This window comes from Ambystoma mexicanum, chromosome 5p (genome assembly GCF_040938575.1).
Source record: "Ambystoma mexicanum isolate Mex_15411 chromosome 5p, UKY_AmexF1_1, whole genome shotgun sequence".
NCBI classification, from domain to species: domain Eukaryota; kingdom Metazoa; phylum Chordata; class Amphibia; order Caudata; family Ambystomatidae; genus Ambystoma; species Ambystoma mexicanum.
This window is the reverse complement of record NC_090930.1, coordinates 1,154,494,679-1,154,516,791: the sequence shown is the minus strand read 5'-3', so window position 1 is coordinate 1,154,516,791 and position 22,113 is coordinate 1,154,494,679. Positions and strand designations below refer to the sequence as shown.

The 22,113-nt window shown below is 43.6% G+C and overlaps 1 protein-coding gene across 8 annotated transcripts in view; it reads left to right on the top strand.

Annotated features, from left to right (window-relative positions):
* The window catches only part of RIPOR2 (RHO family interacting cell polarization regulator 2), a 1,323,029-nt gene that overhangs the window by 773,790 nt on the left and 527,126 nt on the right, over window positions 1-22,113 (top strand). For all 8 annotated transcript variants that reach the window (XM_069613633.1, XM_069613632.1, XM_069613630.1 and 5 more), the window contains exons 3-6: window positions 8,723-8,878; window positions 11,620-11,698; window positions 15,644-15,667; window positions 16,844-16,897. In XM_069613633.1, coding sequence (XP_069469734.1) covers window positions 8,723-8,878; window positions 11,620-11,698; window positions 15,644-15,667; window positions 16,844-16,897 — 313 coding nt within the window. The remainder of the gene's footprint in view (window positions 1-8,722; window positions 8,879-11,619; window positions 11,699-15,643; window positions 15,668-16,843; window positions 16,898-22,113) is intronic.

Genomic DNA, 22,113 nt, shown 5'->3' with positions numbered 1-22,113 from the left:
TCGTCTTCAACTAAGAAGTCAAAAAAGGGACATCACAGGTCTTCTTCCTCCTCTTCCACCTCTGAGAGGAGAGTGACTTATCCATCCAAGCACGATTCCCCTGAATAATGGGAGGCCTTTAGGGCTTTGATGCTTAAAATATTCGAGAAAGCGGCCCAGACCCCCTCGAAGGTGCAGCGTGGAGATCATGCCTCTACCCACTCTAAAAGTGACAGAGGGAGATCAAAGACTAAGCACGCGAGAGCCGAAAAAGAGTCGAGAGTGTCATCAAGCGAAAGTTCCCCGACGCCTCATACTAAGACAAAACCTCTGGTGCATAAATCGGTGGTAGCGGAATCGACATCGGCCTCGAAGTCGAAGTCAAAACTCGACTTGACAGAGTCGACGACTACTGCGTCGAAACTGCCAACGAAAATGGCGTCGACACCTTTGACTGTACCGAAGCCTTCTTCGACAGTATCAAAGCCTCCTTCTAAAACGTCAAAGCCAGCGTCTTCTTTATCGACGACTTCGACGCCTTTATCGAGGCATTCTTTAATCCCGATACCAAAGTCGACGCCATTGCCCATGCCTAAGTCGATACCACACTCTTTAGCTTTCCATCCTCAGCCCAGACAGGAATTTTTCAGATCCATGTCATCCATTTTAGAAGAACACTCTCTGAAGAGGATGTCACTTCAGCTGGAGTTAGGTTTGGAGCCAGAGAGGTCCCTGAAGAGCTAGTGGACCCGAATTCCAAGATAACAGATCTTTATGACTGTCTCCAAAATGCCAGTGGCCTAGACACTTCACCTGAAGTGTAATTTGAGAGACCAGACCTTACAGATCATGCTGATCCTAGTTATAGAATTCTCATGGGAAAGGTCATTGATTTTATGGGTTGGAAGGCAGCTTCCCCAAATTTCGACCAGGATGACATGACGGACATCCTGAGGGAAGGTCCTCTAAAAGATCCTGTTCTTCCATTCCATAAAGCACTTCAGAAGAGGGTAATGGTAAATTGGAATACTCCTGATTCTATTTCAGCAGTAAACAAGAAATTTGTACCCAAATACAGGCCATCTTTATCAGATCCGGAATATCTATCTAAACATCCCTCCACTGAAAGTCTAGTGGTTCAAGCTGCAACCTCCACTAGGCAATCACCAGACAGGGATGATAAAAAAGTTGATGCTTGGGCCCGGAAAGTTTTTTCTTCGGGCCGCATGGCCCATAAATCGACTAATGTAACTTGTACTTTAGCAAGATTTACATATACCCTGTGGGACTGCATGACATCAGCAGCTGAACGCATCCTGGAAGGTGAGGAACGGGATGGTTTCCTGGCATAAAAGATGGTAAAGAGGCTATGGAGGAATGCGTTCAGTCAGGACTGGACACTGCTGATAGTGTAAGCAGGCCATGGCATCTAGCACGGTCCTACGCAGGTTTGCATTGCTAAGGAAATCTGGCTTTGCACCTGATGTGCAGTCTAGATTCCTTAATATGCCCTTTGACGGCTTGAGGTTGTTTGGCAGCAAGGTGGACGAGAGCTTGCAGAAGCCGCAGACCTCCAAATCGGCAGCAAAATCACTTAGCGCAGCTATAAAACAGCCTCAACAACACTCTTATGCAGGCTCACCTTTCTGGAAGAGTCGCCCCTTTTGTTTCTACTCCTCTTTTGGAAAAGGGAGGGGGCAGGCCAGTCAAAGAGGCCAACAGAGAAAACCCTTTCATGGTGGAAAAGGGAGAGGTGCTAGATCAGCCCCAGCAGCGGCTACTACCTCCTCGGCCACTGCTGCAGCTGCTGCAAAGCCACTTTGAGGTCTTCACCCACAAGACCCCAGTGGGAGGCAGAATCACTCGGTATCTGGACGAATGGCGGGGCATTACGTCAGATGCCTGGGCACTAGAGATAGTGACCCATAGTTACTGCCTTCCTTTTCATTAAAGACCTCAAGATCATCCACCGGGAGCCAACTCTGTAAAACTTCCAGACCCGCTCCTTGTGCAGGAGATTTTAACATGTAGCTGTAGCGGAAAGGAACAAGTGTAGTCACTCCCTTTATTTTTTCATCCCCAAAAAGGACGTAGGATTGAGACCCATCTTGGACTTAAGAAATTTGAACAAATTCCTCAAGAAAGACAAGTTCAAGATGGTGACCCTTTCTCAGATCCTTCAGGCTCTCCAGCTTCAGAACTGGCTGGTTTCATTGGACCTTCAGGATGCTTAATTTCATGTGCCAATCCATCTCAAGCACAGAAAGTACCAGAGGTTTGCAATTGGTGGTTCTCATTATCAGTTTTGGGTTCTACCATTTGGCTGACCTACGCACGAGGGTTTTCACCAAACTGATGGCGGTGGTGGCAGCGAGTATCAGGAGAAGGGGGATTCATGTCTACCCTTATCTGGACGATTGGCTAATCAGGGCAAGTTCACCCGAAAGAGCCCAGGAACATCTGGCCTTGACCTGCCACTTCTTGCACAGACTGGGCTTCTCCCTCAATTACAAGAAGTCACAAATGATTCCAAGCCAAAGACTCCAATTCATCGGAGCAGTCCTGGATACTTCCTAAGGGAAAGCCTTGCCTCCCGAGGAGAGAGCTCTCCACATTCTGCAGATGGTAACAAAGTTTCAAAATGCCCAACATCTATCGGCATTCAACTTTCTAAGGTTGCTAGGCCTCATGGCATCCTGCATTTTTCTGGTGCCAGAAGCCAGATTGAGGATGAGATCCCTTCAATGGCCCTCAGGACTCAATGGTCCCAATTTTTGGGGGAGATGTCAGATCTTCTGCAAGTCCCAGCCAAAGAGGCTCAAGATCTATTATGGTGGGCTTGGAAGGAGAACCTTTTTGGCAACCATGGCCGGAGATAACGGTAGTGACAGACGCCTCACTCACGGGGTGGGGGGCCCACACCAACAATCTGACAATCAGCAGTCGTTGGTCTCCATCGGAGTCCAAACTAAACATCAACCTTTTGGAGCTGAGGGCAATCAGACTAGCGCTGAAGGCTTTTCTGCCCTCTGTACAGGGAAAGAATGTCCTGATAATGTCAGACAACACAGTGGCCATGTACTACCTCAACAAAAGAGGAGGCGTAGGATCACTCCCACTGTGCAGAGAGTCAATGCAGCTCTGGTTCTGGGCAATGCAAGAAGGAATCTCTCTATCGGCAGTTCACCTAGCCGGAGAGCTGAACACAGCGGCGGACGCTCTGAGCAGGCAGAGCAGTCTCCCACGAATGGGAGCTAACTCAGGAAGTCCTTCAAGAGATCTTCGCCCTTTGGGGAACCCCTCAAGTGGATCTGTTTGCGACCAGTGCCAACCAGAAGTGCAAGTGTACTGCTCAAGGGAATGTCCTCAAAGAGGAGCTCTAGAGGACGCGTTTGTGGTGGACTGGGTATTTCCACTCCTCTACGCGTTTCCTCCAGTCCACCGTGATTCCTCAGGTCATCAGGAGGTTGAGAAAGTTCAGTAAAACCATGATCCTAATTGCCCCGCATTGGGCCAGGAGGACATGGTACCCGGACCTTCTGGACATGTCCATCTGCCCTCCAATACATCTTCCACAAAGAGAGGATCTTCTCTCGCAAAAGGAAGGTCGGGTTCTCCTTCAAGAGGTCAAGACACTCAGTCTTCATGCATGGTTTCTGAGCGGCTGACATATAAGGATTGGGACCTCCTGGATGACATAATGGAGATTTTGCTTTCGGACAGAATGCCAGCAACAAAGTCCCTGTACCGGTGTCGTTGGAATAAGTTCAATAACTGGTGCAGGGGTAAGAATGTGGATCCATTTCTTTGTAATACTCCAACAGTACTTTCTTTCCTCTTACGCTTGGCCAATTTGGGGCTCCAAATTGGCACTATAAAAGGATATCTGGCAGCGATATCTATCTTTAAGGGTTTATAGTAAAAAGACCGGAAAACAAATCTCGAATAAAAAGGTCGAACCAAAAAATCTCGAATAAAAAAAATCAAATTTTTTTTTCAATACGTTTTTTTTTTCTCTAAATGGGGGGGTTCCCCCAACCCCCTTTTTTCATTTTTTTTATTTTACCCCTTTTTTTACTTACCTGACCCCAAAAATACATATAAATAAATAAATAAATAATTCGATTTATTTTTTTTTGAGATTTTTTTTCTCGATATTTTTGTCATTCGAGATTTTTTTCGGCCTTTTGACTGACCACCATCTTTAAGCATGGTTTCTGAGAGGGTTTCCGAGAGGCTGAGAGGACCTATTTTAAAATGCCCTTAGTAGTTCTTTGAAAGGGCTATCAAATGTGGACCCCCGACACCTTTTCAGGTGCCCATCTGGGATTTGTGTGCCCCTTTCAAACATTTACATTTTTGCCCATTAAGACTTCTCACTCTGAAAACTATTTTGTTGGTGGCTATAACATCAGCCCGCAGGGTGAGTTGCAGGCACTTTCTTGTAAGCCTCCTCACACCATTTTCCATAGAGACAAAGTTATTCTAAAAGTCAAACCATCTTTCTTGCCTAAAATAATCTCTGATTTCCATCTGTCACAGAAAATTACCTTACCTTCTTTTTATCCTCCTCCTCACGCTAGTAAGGAAGAGGAAAGGTTGCATAGACTGGACCCAAAAAGGGCTCTCAGTTTCTACATTTCCAGATTGGAAAATCTTCGACAATGTGACCAACTATTTGTTGGGTATACTAGACACAAATTGGGCCTTGGAGTGTCTAAACAAACCCTATTCAGATGGATAATTCTAGCAATCTCTGAGTGCTATAAATTGGCTGGAAAAGAGCCTCCAGATGGATTAAGGGCTCATTCAACCAGGGGCATGGTAACTTCCACGGCTCTTCAGAGGGGTGTCCCGGTGTAGGACATTTGTGTGGCGGCCACCTGGTCGCCAATGCACACCTTTGTGAAGCATTACTGCTTGGACTCTACTTCATATCAAGGAGGACTCTTTGCAAAAGCTGTCCTTCATTCAGTCCATAATTGAAATTTCTGGTACTCCCCCCTCCAAATTCTTACTTCTTTGGGAGTCTATCTAAAGATGAGGAATACGTGGGAGGACACAATCCATTCGAAGAACAAGTTACTTACCAACTGTAACATACTTTCGATTGGATGTTCCTCCCACATATTCCTCATCGACCCTCGCAACCTACCGCTCTGTACAGTTTACATCAGTTGCACTTGAACTTCCTTAATAGCCTGAGTACTGAAAGCCTGATCAACTGATGCGACCGTGAACACTGTAAAAACAGAACTGAGGTAACGGGCGCTGCTCGAGCCCTTTATACAGCCGATTACATCGACGGCGGCCCTCGAGGGACTATGGCTGCGCGGCCTCGAATACAGCGCCCTCCGGTGAAATTTTTTTCCAAAGCAGCAAAGCTGGGAGACAACATATCTAAAGATGAGGAATACGTGGTGGGAACATCCAATCGAAAGAACGTTACAGTTGGTAAGTAACTTGTTCTTCTCTGTCCTTGCACCCACATTCTGGAACTCCCTCCTCCTCGCACTCCGCCTCACAGATGATCACCTGGCCTTCAGGAAAGCCCTCTCAAAACCTGGCTGTCCCCCCCGACTTCCTGATCCCCCGCCTACCCACACACACACCCCGCCTCTCACACACATTTCATCCTGCAGTACCCCTGACCCCATGCACACTCCCCGACCTGCCCTTCTGTTAGCGACTAGTCTCTTCTTTCTGTTCAACCACCTTGCTCTGCCACCCAACCGTCCTTGTGGGACGCCAAGCACACATGGATGACTAAGGTAGTTATTCCAGCGACTCACACCTAGAACGAATCCTGACAGTGGACCAGGTATTGCACTCATATTTCTTGGAGGGTGGAGAATGCATCACACTTAAAATGCACTTTTGGAAAATCACACTGATCATCCAGTAGGAGGACAATCAGGCACCTCTGACCCCTTGCAAGTGCTTGGCACTGCACGTAACTCTAAAGCACAGGAGGGTGGGCCAGACCACTGCATGTATCATTAAATGGGGACCTTGTTTTCGCACTAGAAGGAACTAGAGATGGCAATCTCTCACTCTAAGAATCACTCAGAGGGTGAGAATTATGTATTCATTGAGTACTTAGATTGCCTGTGAAATGTAGCACTGCACCTGTACATGGATGGAACACAGGAAATAGAAACTGTTGTTTGTACAGCTAACCCATTTTTCCTCACGCACACTGCACCTTTGCAACTTAGCGTAAGGCACCGTCTCACTCCACACACCCTGCACTCACATATAACAAAAACACAATTGCACGTCACCAGACAGAAATTCGAACTGTAGCTTCATACATAACTATCTATCCCCTTAGTTGCAATCCCCCGCTTAGCCCATCGTATACCTCCGCTGCACCCATACACACTCCATTTAGACATTGGTGACTACCAGGGTCTTGGACACTCTTGCATAACTTTAAAGGCTGAAATGCACACATTTAAGATAGCACCACCCAAATTGTCCCACATTTTTGGGCTCCGGTCCCTCTGAGGGCATTCAACTAAAATCGCGTTGGGACCATAATTATGGAGAAAGGCACCATAACAAATGACAAAATGAATGAATGAATTCATGAATATATTATATAAGGGTTGGGGGGCTCTTAATATCAAAGGGGGAAGACTCAACATTCTTAAAGTTTGTCCTGTGTTGACACCTATAGAACGAGCTGAGTAACTGGAAGAAAAACCACCAGTGTCATTGAATTAAGCCATAGTTGTCAATGTGTGAAATTCGTTAAAGGTAATTCATTCTCTCTTGAAAACCATTGTGTAATTGAGTTATGTTGACTTGGAATCCATTAATGTCTACTGTAGAAAATGTGCAGAAATTAAGAATGTTTGTTAAACATCCAAAAATACATTCCCGAACTGAAATCTGACAACAGGTATATGTTTAAGGAAATGTACAAATACATTCTCCTAGCCCTTATGTTGAGATTGAGTATGGGAGTGTACAGCGTCTACCTTGGTTTAGGATGAAAATATAGGGAGTAAACATACTTGTTAATCACGCTAGGAATTACTAGAATGTACTCTGGACCAGCTCTGATTAATGATGTCATACATCATCATCCATACAACTTTATTCAGCTGAAAGCCATGAAAGATCACAATATAATACACAACAATACACATTCATACATTTTCCATACAACACTAACAAGGTATTAATCAAATGAAAACGAACGGGTGCTAACTTCATATAAAAACAAGCCAAGTGCAAAGAGTTACATATTAAAAAAATATATTTCTCTGAATGACACTAAACTACTCACTATAACCCATATTATATTAGTTTTAATCACATTCTTCCAACGCATTAAATCATTTGTAAAAAAATGCAAATACAGTGTAACATTCCAGAGAGAAATACAACCCAAGAATACGATTTCAAAGCATTTGTTTCATAAATGAACTCCTAACTTTGTTTCCCCCCCCTTAAAAAAGACAATAACGCCCAGGCAATGTAACTTGTGTTAGGCATCAATAAAAAAGGTCCGGGCGGCATTGTACAAATGAGAATTGTCGTAAAACCGGGATAATAGTCCATTTCTGTATTTGTGAATAGGCAGGGAAAAAAATAACAAAGGGTAATAAGTCATCCACCTTGGCATTACATAAACGACAACTTAAGTCCTCGGAAGACCATTGCCTCTTGCCTATATTTGCTTACAGCCAAAGGCTCTCAAAGCTAACCTTAGTGATCAGCAAACAATCAAATTTTCTGTGGTTAAATGTTAGGTATGATTGTAACAAGTAGTGTTAATAACAATAGCATGCCTCCTATTGATGTTAATCATCATTTCTTTGGTTTCTCTCTGTTCTTCGGCATTACTTTGAAAGCATTCTTTATAGTAGTTTTGCTGAACATTGGTAAACAAAGAGCTTGGCGATTAAAGTGCTGTGCATTCATCTCGGTCAAACTCGATTTGATGTAACACAACCAAGGAATCCTCTTCAACCCCTCTCTGCCAAAAGATTCCTTAATGATATATTGGGTAAGGGCTGCCTTGGGATTAGCCCATATTCTCAGCCAAGGCAGAAGAGGGGCTAAGCACCAATCATCTTCCCAAAAAACTGCACCCTGCACCCAGTTGCAGTCTGGAAATGAGATACCCTCATGGCAGAGGAACGCCAGCCAAATCATATGCATATTTGGAGGATGGTTCTCACATGAACTGCAAAGTTGGCTGTGGAGCCAGAGAGACCCGAAAGTCTTTTAAAAAAACGGATTCTCGAAGATTTGCAGCTATTTTCACATAACCGATAGCGTGGCACATATTTAATTATTATTATTATTATTATTATTAATTGTTGCCTTTGTCTGGCTATCATATACCTTAAGAATCATTTGCAGTGGGTGACCTTGACCCGTCACCATCAACCACACAGCACCCCCGAAGGATAGAATCATCCGTTTTTTCCTTTGAAAAACGTATACCTGGGTAGTCAAAATCAAATACTCTAGGTATGACTGCCTCATCACTCAGAATTGTATTCATTTATATAGTTTTTTCCTATACCAAATGCCAAAATGGCAGATTTTGCCGAGGTTGACTTAGATCGAGGCCAGTCATAAATTGTGTATACGCGTTTATCAATTTTTGTAGTGCTTTTGGGGTTTAGGCGATTAAGACAATGTCATACGCATACAATGATCAAGCATTTATTATATCGTCAACCTATAATGTGTGTTGTTTTCATGAATGTTCCTGTTACAGGTGTAACTCCTTTATTGGGAATAACTCTACACCCAAAAAACCACAAGCAAAGCTGAAGAAAATGCACAACTTAGGCCATAAAAGCAACAGCAATCCCAAAGAGCCGCAGCCGCAGAGGGTGGAAGAGGTGTATGCAGCCTTGAAGAACGGACTTGAGTAAGATTTTTCTGCTAATTCCAAACTGTTCTTTTCAAGCTTTTCTTGTGTTGTGCAAAATGACACCTTATACGAATAATTTTGGAACAGCTAAAGTTATTTGTGAGAATCTTTTTGCCAGCATACAAAATGTACACACATTTATGACAAGATTTGGGTGTCTTATTTCGCAATGAGCTATGTTTTGATAACCTATATTGCATGGGGATGACATCATCGCTGTGTGTTATGGATTTTCCCCCAATGAGAAATACAGAAAAAATAAACAGTTACCAGCTCATTTAATGACTTATGTACCCTCTCTCGATATAGATTTGCATGTGTGTATGTATATATGCATGTGTATATATGTAAATGCATAGGTGTACATTTGTATATGTATGTCTGTGGCTACAAAGGCCTGTTCTATTTGCCATGACACATACTTATATATGCCATTCACTATACAGTCACTAATGTGAGATGGCGTCACAGATTAGGGACAATGTGCCATGAGATTTGCAGGGCAATGCAAAGAGACATTGCATAATGTACAGTGCTCTGGACCCAGGCATGCTGGCTTATTAGGCATTAAGTTGCACAAAACATGCTCATCACAATTTACATACAAAACACGTGCAATACCAGTTTCAGTTTCACAATGTATCAACCTGCCACCTTCCCACCCTTTCAAAGGATTTTGTATCTGATTTTCAGTGGTTACACTTTTAAAATGTTACAATATTAGTTTATATGTATACGTTTGCATGCGTTGGGTTTTAAACCATGAGTGTATGAGTGTGGGTTTCTCTGGGTTAACCCGAGTATGTAGGAGGTCTGCAAACATGCAGAAAGTAGATTATTTAAACGTGTGTTTTGTCTGGAAATGAGATACCCTCAGGTCAGAGGAAGGACAGCCAAAACATAGGCATATTCGGAGGATATTTCCCGTAGCTATTGAATGCAATAGACAAGATCAGGGCTATGGAGAATTCCATTAGACGCTCCAAATGAGGGCACTGGTGACACTTGTTCAAAGGACCAGGGTTTTAAATGCCTGCTAAATGCTGAAAAGTAGGAAGCATTCCTTATTATGAAAAGGTATTCCACATGCGGGAGGCAGGTCCACTCCCGTTTAATTTTCCAAAGGTTGGGTTAAAAATAGTCAGGAAAAAAGTAAAGTGGAACTATTCTGTCCCTCTCTGTCCCCATCCTACACTCTCCCCACTTCCACCTAAGGTCTCAGACTATCATCTTAATTCCAGCAATGCAGCACAGAGGGGGCTCTGCACCAGGATTCACTCAATTCACTTCTACTCTTTCCAGGCATGTTGCTACAGTCAGGAGCTTCGGTCATTCATCCACATGAGTTTTCATGTCCTTTCAATGAGGCATGATGGCCTGTTCTCTATAGATGTCAGGATTACCTCAGAGACCCTTCCCACATATAAAGACATTGAAAAGTGGTGCCAAAGGAAGAATGTTCCCACCATTTAAATGCTGAATTTCACACTTTGGGTATTTTTGTTAGGTAAAAACCTAGATATTTGATCTTGAGGCAATAATAAGACAAACAGCTTTCAAAGTAAATATCAGGATTATTTCATTATCTGGCCTACTGGAGGTTCACAAACTACTTGAAGAAGTTGGGCTCAAGGTTTATGCGTGTAGAATCTATCTAGGTTCTTTTTTTGCCACCCATTTGCTTTTATGTACAAGTATTCTTTTTTTTAGAAAGGTGTGTCTTGTAATATCTAGAAAATATTACCAATTATTAAATTACCCAGGGTAAATAATTTTAATTTATATTGAAGATTGCACATGAAATCAAAATGCTTTTTTTTTTGCCTAGCTAAAGGCAGTATCCAGCGTACAGGTAATAACAGATAACAGTTGTTTGAAGCTGCATCAAATCTATGAAACACAGAAAGAATTACCATTCAACATGTTTTAATAAATATTGTGGTGGAAGTGCCGGGGCCCTGTTGCAAATGACTTATAATAGATCCAATTGTTTGCTTACAAGTATTTGAACATCTACCGAATTACAAGAGAACATAACAGGTGATTTCAGTCGCGTCTTGGTACTGCTAGTAATATCTAAGGAAGTATTTTGGTAATAGTCAGTAATTGTCTTTAAGTAGTAGAAGATGTATTTCCAACTGCCCAAAACACAGCTATTATTTATTATTTATCATTTATCAAGTGCACTTTCAGCGACAGAGCATCTTGGCACTGATGCATAACTGGGGATATCTTGTAAAAAAAGAATAACAGCATATTTACAGTGGAGAGGGAGAGACATCTGCTAAAACTGTATCCAGAAGGAGCCATTTAAAACAACTGGAATTTCAATAAGGGTCCTAATTAGTGGCAGAGCTTGAAATTGGAAATATCATGTGTGGGTCCCTCTTGCACCTGCTTCTTGTGGGAAAAGGTTCTATTGCCCCTTGTTTCTTTGTGAGAAGGGCTAGAAATCTCAGTAGTGTCTGCTACTAGACCCTGACTATTAAAGTGCTCAAAAGCCTTGCTTAGTGGTAATTAGAGTTACTAGTATGTTTCTTTTAAACAAAAAACATACAAACACTTTTTGTGTACATTGAACAGATATTTAGATTCATGTGAATGAGGATTGCCATTTTAGGCTATAAATTGTCACAGCAATGATGTAAAACATGGTCACCTATAGCGTGTTCTAATGTATAGTGGAGCATAGCAACCACACTGTGTGTTATAAGCTGTTCATTGCTTTATTTCAACAGCGAGTATCTGGAAATGCACCAGGGAGAGCTGGACAAGCTGAATGCACAGTTAAAAGACATGAGGAGGAACTCACGGCTGGTAAGGCATCCCCCAACACAACCTGGCATGGTAGGGTAGAGCAGTCCCAATACTAAAAGACAACCTCAACCACAGGATAAACCCAACAATAACATGACAATCCTAAACTCCAGGGGAGAGTCAAGGCTTCAGGACAAACCCACCCCTTCAGGGCAAACGAAACACTAGGGTAAAGTTCCAATATGACAGGACAGTCCCAACACCACAGCAGTGTAACATCTCTACACGAAAGTCCCAATACCACTGGGAATTCCCAAAAGTAGAAGACCGATTTAACAATGCATGACACAACACACATTTCAGAACAGTCTCAAAAGCAAGCCACTTTTATTACTACAGAACAGTCTCAATGATACTGAAGAGACCCAACACTAGACACCATTCCCTATGCTAAAGCACAGCCTCAACACTCTGGGATAGACCGAACACTACAGACCCAGCTCAATACTAAAGGGCATCCTAGACACTACATAATGGACCCAAAACCTACAGGACGGTGCAACACTCGAGGACACATCCAATGACTGCAGAGCATTCCAACACGCCTGGACAGGCCCAAAGCTTTATGATAGTCTCAACAATCCAACACAGATCAAATACTGCAGGGCGCTATAAAGCTCCAGGACAGACCAAACAATTCAAGACTAACCCACCAACTGCATGGCAATCCAACCCACCATACAACTCGTTTTACTCCATGGGCCACCCATTCACTACTTCCCTATCCCCACATAAATATATGCAAATACCTATACAAAAACGGGTCAAATTCTGGTTGAACAAAAATGCACAGTATCAATACAAGGGGATACAGAGCATACATAGCAGTGCCATTGTGTTTTCAACAAGGTGGGAGAGGGTGTGAGTTACTTCCTGTGCATTCTCTCAAAAGATTAAAATATTAGAGTTAAATACATTGTGCATTGTGGAATACAATTTTCCAAGTATATTGGCCAAAGCGCCATAAGTTCTACAGGTAGATGTACAGGGGGATACATGAACACTAGCCGCACCTTTCTGCCTGGCATGGTATCAGGAGTAATAGTTCTCCACAGCAGCAACTCTTGAATGTTCGGGAATGTGATCGTTGGGTCCCTCTGTGTATATAGATGACTGCTGCGCAGCTATTGTAGGTTGGTTCGAACATGGTGAGTGGGTACTCAGAGTGCCAGGCTTGATGAAGGTAACAGATCATGCCAGTGATAAACCTATCTGCCATAACATAATGAAATATTTTGAGCCAGTCGCTGGTTTGTCAAAATGTACACAACAAAAACAATTCTATCTCTGACAGTTTAATAGCTCATCAAATGTTCGTTCCATAATTACTATTGCTGTGATATGCCGATTGTTTCCATCAACATGCCATCATAAGCTCATGTATCCTCAATACGTGGCAATTATTGTTTATTAGACAATACAATCAGATCTGCTGCTACTATATCGCTTGGCCTTCAGTCATGTGCCAAGGGTAGATGGCTGTCCCAGTTAAAAAGGTCATCATGATATGCCAGGACAAATAATTTGGGCCACTTAATGGTCAATCCCAAACTAGAGTGGCAGACAAGTTGACATCTCTGCCAGTATATAGCCAATCAATATCTGTGTGTTTCAGTAAATGAAGTACTAGCTGTGTTAGTTAATGTCCCTTTAAAATGGGGGTGCCCATCAAAATATGTGTGCCAAACATAATGGGGAGATCAAAACTGTTTCTTTCTATGCCAGGGCACTGCAATCATATATCATATATCGTCATCATGCACTCAGGGAGCCGCAGACTAGGATGCAAATACACTCTTGTCCAGCTATTGCCAGTATATGCCCAGGTACTACCAAGGAATGCCATGCTTTTTAAAGAAATAAAATATCTTCTACTAGATGTGTCGGCCGTGCTTCTCTCTGTCTCTCTCCCTGTCTCTCTCTTTCTTTCTCTCTCTTTCTCCATTTCATTTTATTTCTCTGTCTCCTTCTATGTGGCTGGTAGCTGTCTGTTGATGGTTGCTAGGGCCACCCCATCGTTTGCTGACAGCAGTGCGACCAGAGAAAAACACAGATACCTTGAAAGGGGGCAAGGCAGGACTGCATTGCAAAAGGATACCAAAAAGAAATTATTCAATCAGACTAACATTACAAACTGTCTCTTTTCAGAATTTTAAATCTTAATTTATAATGATCACTTCTTGTATATATTGTAGTCATAACTACCACATTACTCTTGTCTGGCTGAGCAAAGCACAATTAAAAACCTAGAACAACCCTAAACATTATCTTCTGATAGAACATTATTATTTCAAAATAGAGAGCCTGGTATACTCCTATTACACTCATTTGCAATAACTATATGAGAAGGGGGAACAGGAAAAACATTAGCATTAATAAGGTTTACTGGCTGCTGTGCGTAATACCAAAGCTCATTTTGGGAAAATAAGAATGGCCAGAGAGCTGTACATAACCAATATGTCAGTGATAAAGGTTTAGTGTGCTTGAATCACTTAGTACTTACTGCTCACTGGGCTTGACACTTATTTAGTTTTTCACAACACTCACCCTAACAGTAAAACGTTTGTAACCATGAGTATATACTAATATGGACAGCCTCAGGATTTAGATTGGAGGGTAAATTTCGGCAACATTTGAAACCCCATTGGAAGGACTGTTCTGTTTCTTGTTTCTGAGATAATGTTCCTTCTCCCTGAGCAGAATTTTAGAAGGGGAGGGATGAGAGGCAGAAGTCAGGTCCCTTGGTAAGGGTGGCTGTACACAGGCTCAGTCCACAATGCTCAGACATCTTATGGGAATTATATGCATAGGAGGAATTGGAATAGCACCAAGGGCCCCAGCAGTGATCTCTTGGCACTAAGGCCTGTCCGAATGGAAACTAAGCACTGTGCCCACAGCTGGGATTCCAGATCTTGGGTTAAGGAGTTGTAGAAAGTAGGATCAGGAAACATGATACACTAAAAAAAACACTAAAATATGCCCTGGCTCAAAGCTCAGGATAAGAGCACAAATAATCTCAGCCAGCCAGCCAGCCACAATACAATGAGGCTAAAATAACTGGTGACAAAAATATGATCTTTTCGATTGGCACTCAATCTTTTAATTCGTCTGATTTTTCTTTTCCTTCATTGTGTTTCCCATTACCGTCTCATCCTATGACCAGCCACATTATTTCTTTCATCATCATTTTGTAAAGCAGGAAGTAATTCTGTTGAGCATACTGAAAAATAAAAGAAATGCGAATAACTCAATAAATGTGCAACAATCACTCGTAATGCCGCCACCACACAACTGAGTCTCATAAATCCCTAAAAAAAGGCAACCGCCGTCTGATCATCTCACAGAGAAGTCATTTAGGATGAAGGTTTCTAGATACAGTTTAATTTAAGAAGAGGTCCATGTCTTTGGGCGCATGGGAATGAGCATGCCAGGTTTTTGCTAGCCTAAATCTCGTTGAAATGGTTCAATGAAGGGTGATGGCTCAAAAGGATGGTCTAAAGCTGTGATTGCTCAATTACCCATTAATTTAATCTCAGAAATATCACCTATATTCCCTGGAGCTATTAGCTAATGTTGCTGATGCATTGGGGAGCATGGCTGCCTCCCATGCAGCTAGCCTAGGCTTGGATTGTGGCTAATGCAACTAAAAGATTGCAGGGTCGATTCACAATCTGACTTACTCCTCACTGACTCTTGTTTGCCTCTGAGTGTCTTACTCTGAGTAAGTCGAGAGAATGTCCGAGTGGCTCAGAGCAACTTCTTTGTGACTTGAATAGCTGTCTCCAGGTTTAAGTCATGGCAAAGTCAGAGTAACTTCTCTGTGCTGTGATCTGTCCCCTTATGGAGGAGATGTAGTCTAGCGACCAAATGGCTAATTGTTGAACTACAATGCCTGTGTTTCCAAAATTGCCAAATCTTTACTTTTGTTTTTGTTTTGCTTTTCAGGGAGTCTTGTATGATCTGGATAAGGTGAGTCCAGGCACTTTGTCTAACAACCTTGATTGTCTTAGAAAGAGAAGTATCATTATTACAAGTTTAAGAAATGAGACAAGAAAGGTGCGGGGTTAGAAACTGCTTGCAGGGCAAAGGAAAGTGAGAACCTTAAGATAATTGTTAAGGCCAATCACTAAAATGCCTTGCGGTCAGGCATATATACTGTGCTTTATTATGTTTTTGATGTCATACATTAGAATGGATAGTGAAAGTGCCATTGATTAACAGGGTTAGCCGCCGTGCAGCGATGATTGTGCCTATTCACAGTATCCAAAATGCAATTATCGGGCTCAAGTGTCCGCAGATAATTGGGCCTCTTATTTGATGCAATATACATAGGATTCTGAAGCAGGCCTGGATGGCAAATAAATCCCATGCCCTGGTTCATGAGTTACGGGTGATCTCTTCAGAAAAGCTCGAGGACTCTGCTGAGTCTGCATCTATATTTGAGTGGGTTGTTATGCAGTGCAGTTTATTTAATAGACAACCCCAAGGAAAGACATATTGGACCGTACAGATAGCATACCTCTATTAAGCTTTCTCAAATGGCTGCTCACTTTCACAAACACACATGCCCCTTACTCAGGCTTGGCTGAAAAAGGGCCTGTGTGCTCTAGAAGGAGAGCAGCCAGAATATGAATATGGCTAATAAAAGTATCCTAACTTTGAGATTTCATGTTGTCTTTATGATTTTTATTTTCTGTTTTAAAAAAAGCTGTACTTTCCATCTGCACAACATCGTTTCGTCCCACCTTCATTTTGTTTTGGGTAAATTTTTATTTTTTTATTTATTAATAAATTTTGCAGAATGGACAAATTCCATGAACTAGAAATGCCAAAAGGTGTCAGATGTGATGTCCCTCAGGGTGGGGTATCCCAGCGAGCCAGGAGGAAGATCAGGCCTAGAATATGTATATTTATATTAAAAAGTAGCTTCGATTATGGGTTTGGAACATTAGTGAAAGGCCACTTTTTACTGAATTGATATTGTACCACTTTGCCATGCTTCGAATGTACTCCAATAACCAATGTGAAAACAGGCCTAGTTTACCAAATACATTTATTAATTTTGGTGCGGATCACACAGGTCCACTGAGATTGGAAAGTTGCTGTTTATTGGATATTTATAATTTTATATCACCTTTTTTGCAGCAAATCAAAACAATTGAAAGATACATAAGAAGATTGGAATTCCATATTAGTAAGGTAACAGGAAACCTTTGCCTTTTTTTCTTCCTTAGAATTCAGGTTTTGGAATGCTGCCAGAATTGGAGCATCAATATAGAAAGAGAGCATGATTGGTTGATGTTGTTGATGGACAGCTTTTATCAATGGCACAATTGCTGCAATTTCTGATGCTTTTAAATCCAAGGATTTAGGGGCCTCATTTTGTGGTACAAATTGCTATCCATGCACCGTGGGACATAACCAGGGTTGGTTTAGATTCTGCTGCATCCCTCCCCTGATGAGTGGGACACATTGTAAGGTGTAGTAGCAATCTGGTACCCCCAAACTGGAGCTGGGGTTCCATAGGTGGTCGGCTAGGATTGTATTGCCCTAGAATCAACCCTCCCCACAACCCAATAGCAACACCTGTAATTTAACCAGTTTTATCAACTTGATTCAACCTCAGGGGTTCAATAAAGATGATTTGGAAATAAAGGTCCAATTTTCCATTAATGTGGATAACATCATGTGATGTCACTTAGTGTGATGCCATTGAATCGCAGGATGTTAAAGCGTGAATGATGTCATTTCTGCTACTCCTATAACTTTTGTTCAATAATGCCACTACAAACATTTAAAGTAGACAGGGTTGGAAGTGAAGCATCTGAGTCACCTTCAAAATTGCGGACTGAGAGCTATACAGGTATTGCTGTTGTGCCTCCTGTTTTATACACCAGGGCTTTAAGTTCACCGAGGATATTCGGGGATTATCCCGAGCAGTCTTCTAAAAGTGCCCTCCAGCCAGGTCTCTACTGTGGCGTAACATTCAAATAAACAGTGATGCGTGTCAACACTGCTTTTTGCCAGTAGGATTCCTTATTGCACATGTTTAGAATAACATCATCAGTTTCAGATATTTGGAGTTTGGCTGTTTTTTTGTTGTTTTCTTTCAAATTCATCTTTATTAACATTTTCAGAACAGTATAACCAAACAGCCTCCATCGAGGCAACGAATGTAATTAGATTAACGTTACAAAAGCTATAATACCTATTAGAGAATCCAAATTCACCTGCAGCCTTCAGCCATCGGGAACAATCGTCAAACCTTAAACATTAACCCCACCCGCTTCCCTCCTCCCTCCGCCCACATCCGTCTGTCCCCCCAAACCATGGCTTTTTCTCACGTAGTCCACTTGGCAGGTCATACAGTGGCAGTGTTCACCTGCATTGGAGTCTTATGAGATTCTGGGCCCTTTCGGGAGGTCCCCTTGTCCCTTGCGACTATTTGTGTTCACCTTTATACATGATATCTTCATCATAGTGCTCCCGGACCTCTCAGTCCAATTCTCTAGCTGTGTGTCGGGTCAGCCTACTTCGGGCAACACATATTTGTTAACAAACTCAACCCAATCCAGTTCCAATGATCCTCCGACCCCATGGAGACCCGCTGTTATTCGTTCCATAGCACACATGGCTACACTGATCCATTCCATCTTGCTTGGGTTATGTCCATTTTTCCATCGGGTCGTCAGACATGCCCTGGCTGCCAGTAGTAACCCCGCCGCCATCAGGGGGAGTTTAGAGCACTCCCCCTCCACCTCCGCTAAACCGAACAATACCAACAGTGGGGCCTTCTCTCTGGGGATCCCATCCAGCTCCTTGCGCCATCCCTCACCACATGTGCCAGTAATCTGCCCTTAACCCACACTCACGCCAACATAAGGGGCCGACATTCTGGTACATCTTGGAGAGTCTGTCTTGGGTGGTACTGCCACCTGTGTAGGAGCTTTATTGCATGGAGTTCATATTGGCAGGATATCGAGGACCAATAGACCCCCCTGCAGAGTTGATCCCATAGAGGTTGGTCCAACTCCCCTCCTATATCGCTGTCCCATCTTTCCCTTAGCTTGTCCATGGACCCCCTACCTGATTCTACTAGGGCTTTGTACATGGCTGAAATCAGCCCACTCCACTCAGTCCTGGTGGAGCCTCTCGAATGGGGTAGGGACCCTCTGGATCTGTTTCTTCCAGCCCTCCCCTGTTAGTGCCCCCTTAAATTGGAGGTGGGGTATTAGGACTCTAAGTTGGACGGCTTTGTAGTAGAGTTTCAAGTCTGGTAGGCCCACACCTCCTTTTTCTTTAGAAAGGACGAGGGTCCCGGTGGGGATCCTAGCTGTTTTCGCTTGCCACAGGAATTTCAGCATGGTGCCCTTAGTTTCCCTGAAGTATGATTCCGGGATCTGGATGGGTAACATATGAAACAGGTAAAGGATCCTTTGGAGAAGGGCCATTTTGAGGGCATTGAGACGTCCCAGCCAGGAGACTCTGAGCTTGCTCTACTTCTCCAGGCCTTTTTTAAGTTTTCCCATCAGTTGGGTAAAATTAGCCTCAAATAACTCTCCAAGGTCGCTAGTTACCCCAGGTACCTGAGAGGCCCCTGACTGACCTGTTCTCCCAGCGGCTCAAATCTGCCTACGTTCTGGTCTTCATTCTTGTCTAAGGGGAAAAGAACCGACTCGTACCGATTCATCTTGAATCCGGATATGGCGCCATATTGTTTGATCATTTGGACCGCCATTGGTACTGAACTCAGGGGGTTTGTAACATGTAACAACATGTCTTCGGCATATAATGCTACTTTATACCTTTATACTTTTGCCCCCTACATTGAATGCCTCAACTCTGGGTTCCCCCGATCCTCTGTACTAGTGGTTCTAAGGAAAGCGCAAAGAGAATCAGTGAAAGGGCACACCCCTGCGTAGTTCCTCTCCCCAGCGCGAACCAGCACGAGTACCTACCATTAACCATGACACATGCTCTGGGTGAAGAATACACTGCCATGATCCCCGTAAGAGTCTGTCCCCCATACCACATTTAACCAGGACCACTTTCATGATGTACCACTCTACCCTGTCAAATGCCTTCTCTGCAGGTCGCCTGCTACCCCTGTTGCTTCGTGTAATAAGTGCAAGGATTTTCTCATTGTGTCTGCCCCCTGTCGGCCTTTGATGAAGCCCACCTGGTCCGGGTGTATCAAGCCTGGCTGTGAGAACCCTAGCATATATTTTGGCATTGATGTTAAGGAGAGAGATTGGCCGATAAGCCCCACAGGTCTTGGGATGTTTCCCCTCATTAGGTATTACCGTGATGAGTGCTTGAGAGAAAGAATCAGGGGCACCCCGTTTCAATTATGTAATTAAAGAGTTCTATAGTGAAGGGCAGGAGAACTTCAAGGAATGATTTGTAAAACCCTGCCCAAAACCCATCTTCAGCCAGCGCCTTGCCTAGGGGCATTCCTGCAACTACTTGCCTAATATCCTCCCCTGTTATGGGCTCCTCCAAATCCCTGGACTCTGCTCTAGACAGTCTGGGCAATTGGATCTCTGCCAGATATGCATCAATTCTTCCTTCCTCGTGCGTGGACTCGGACTTATACAGAGTCTCGTAAAAGGAGGTAAAGGTCTCTAGTACCAGATTTGGTGATGACACAGCACATTATCTTTTCCCATGACTTCGGAAACCCACCTCTCCACCCTTTGTCCCTCTAGCCTGGCTGCCAGTTGTCTCCCTTCTCATAAACGTTTTGCTTTTGGAATTGCAAGTTTCAAATTATTTTCCCTTCCTCAAGTATTCACAGCTCTTCCCTCTTACCCCTCGCCTCCACGAGGTATCCTTCCTTTCCCTCCGCTGTTGACTGTGCCTGTTTTTCAAGTCTGGGAATCTCCTCCCCGAATCCCGATTCAATGATGGTCATGCTCCCTCTCTAATTAGTATTCCTCGGCAGGTCACCTTCCCTGCTTCCCAAACCATTCTCTTTGCTACTCCCCTGTATTGTTTATAGTAAAGAATTCACAAATTTCTGTTTGCGGTACCTCCCGGAACACTGGGTCTTTTTATCAGGGATTCATTGCACCACCACCTTGCGCCCCTAGGAGTCATTCCCAACTAGCCCAGGTCGATCGTGACCAGTTCACATTCAGTCCATGATATAGGGTGAATCTCGAATCCCTGGGCGACGTCCAACAGGTCTCTCGAGATGTACAGATAATATATCCTCAGGAAAGTTCCATGGGGGGGGGGTGAGAAGAATGTGTAGCCCCTTACTTGTGGATGGAAGTGTCGCCAGATATCTCTCAGACCATGCAATTCTAGTTTCTCCCTGATCTCACCATGGCTCTGCCTCGGGAGCCCCTTTTCCCTATTGTATGTGGTCTGCCTATCCATTGCCACATCAGCCCAGGTGTTGAAATCGCTTCCCAGAACCAGGTGTTCTGTGCTTTCAATAAGTATCTTAGGGAGGGTACCCTTCATAAATCTCAGTTGCCTCTGATTAGGTACGTAAATCGTGGTGAACTTAAAGTTCACCATCCGGATGCTTCCTGTAACTAGAAGTGCCCGCCCCTCCATATCTGACCAAACGTTCGCTACCACCATCCTGAGTGCCTTACGTATTAGGATGCCCACTCCCGCTTTCCTAGAGGTGCCAGAGCCCTACATTTTGTGTCCCACCATGCCATTCGGGATACTCTGTTCTTCCCCCTTCATGAATTTCATCTCCTGTAAAAAGAGGATGCCAAGCCCTGACCTGTGGATTCCCTTACCACTAATGATCTCTTTGTCAGGAAGTTAAGGCCTTTTACATTCAGGGTACCTACCCTCAGGGAGCCCATTTGCTGCCCATCAACCAGCGGAGTCATCATGTTACCCCACTACCAACGACCCCTCTATTCCGCATGCTATGCCACTGTAAAGTGTGAACATTGTCGTGAACCAAACGGACACTCCACGTAACTAAGAGCCAATGTGCCCCCAATCCCCTGCTCCCCTCCATACCCCCACACTCCTCCCCACTCACCCGGCGCTCGGCCCACCCCAAGGATCGATCTTGGGATGTGGCCAAACCACCAACCTGACCCGTCATACAGGTCATTTCCACTCTCACCTTTGAACCTTTGAACGCCCACCCTCCCCTACCAATTTATCCCTTTGGCACCAACAACGTGTGATTGCTTCAATGTACACACACCCCTTGTGCCCCCTCCCACGGTATTCAATTCTCAGATATATCTGCTGAAGTCGGACCCTTCAGCTTTTCCACCCCACTCTGACCTTGGGGCTGATTTATAAGTCTGTGAGTCCGCTTATAGAGCAGTTCAAGTTCCGGCAACCGGAGATGTACTCAGCTTCCTGTATTTCCTGGCACCGGGAATGCATTTCCTTCTCGGGCCCTTGAGCTGCCACTGTCTTCCCTTGGC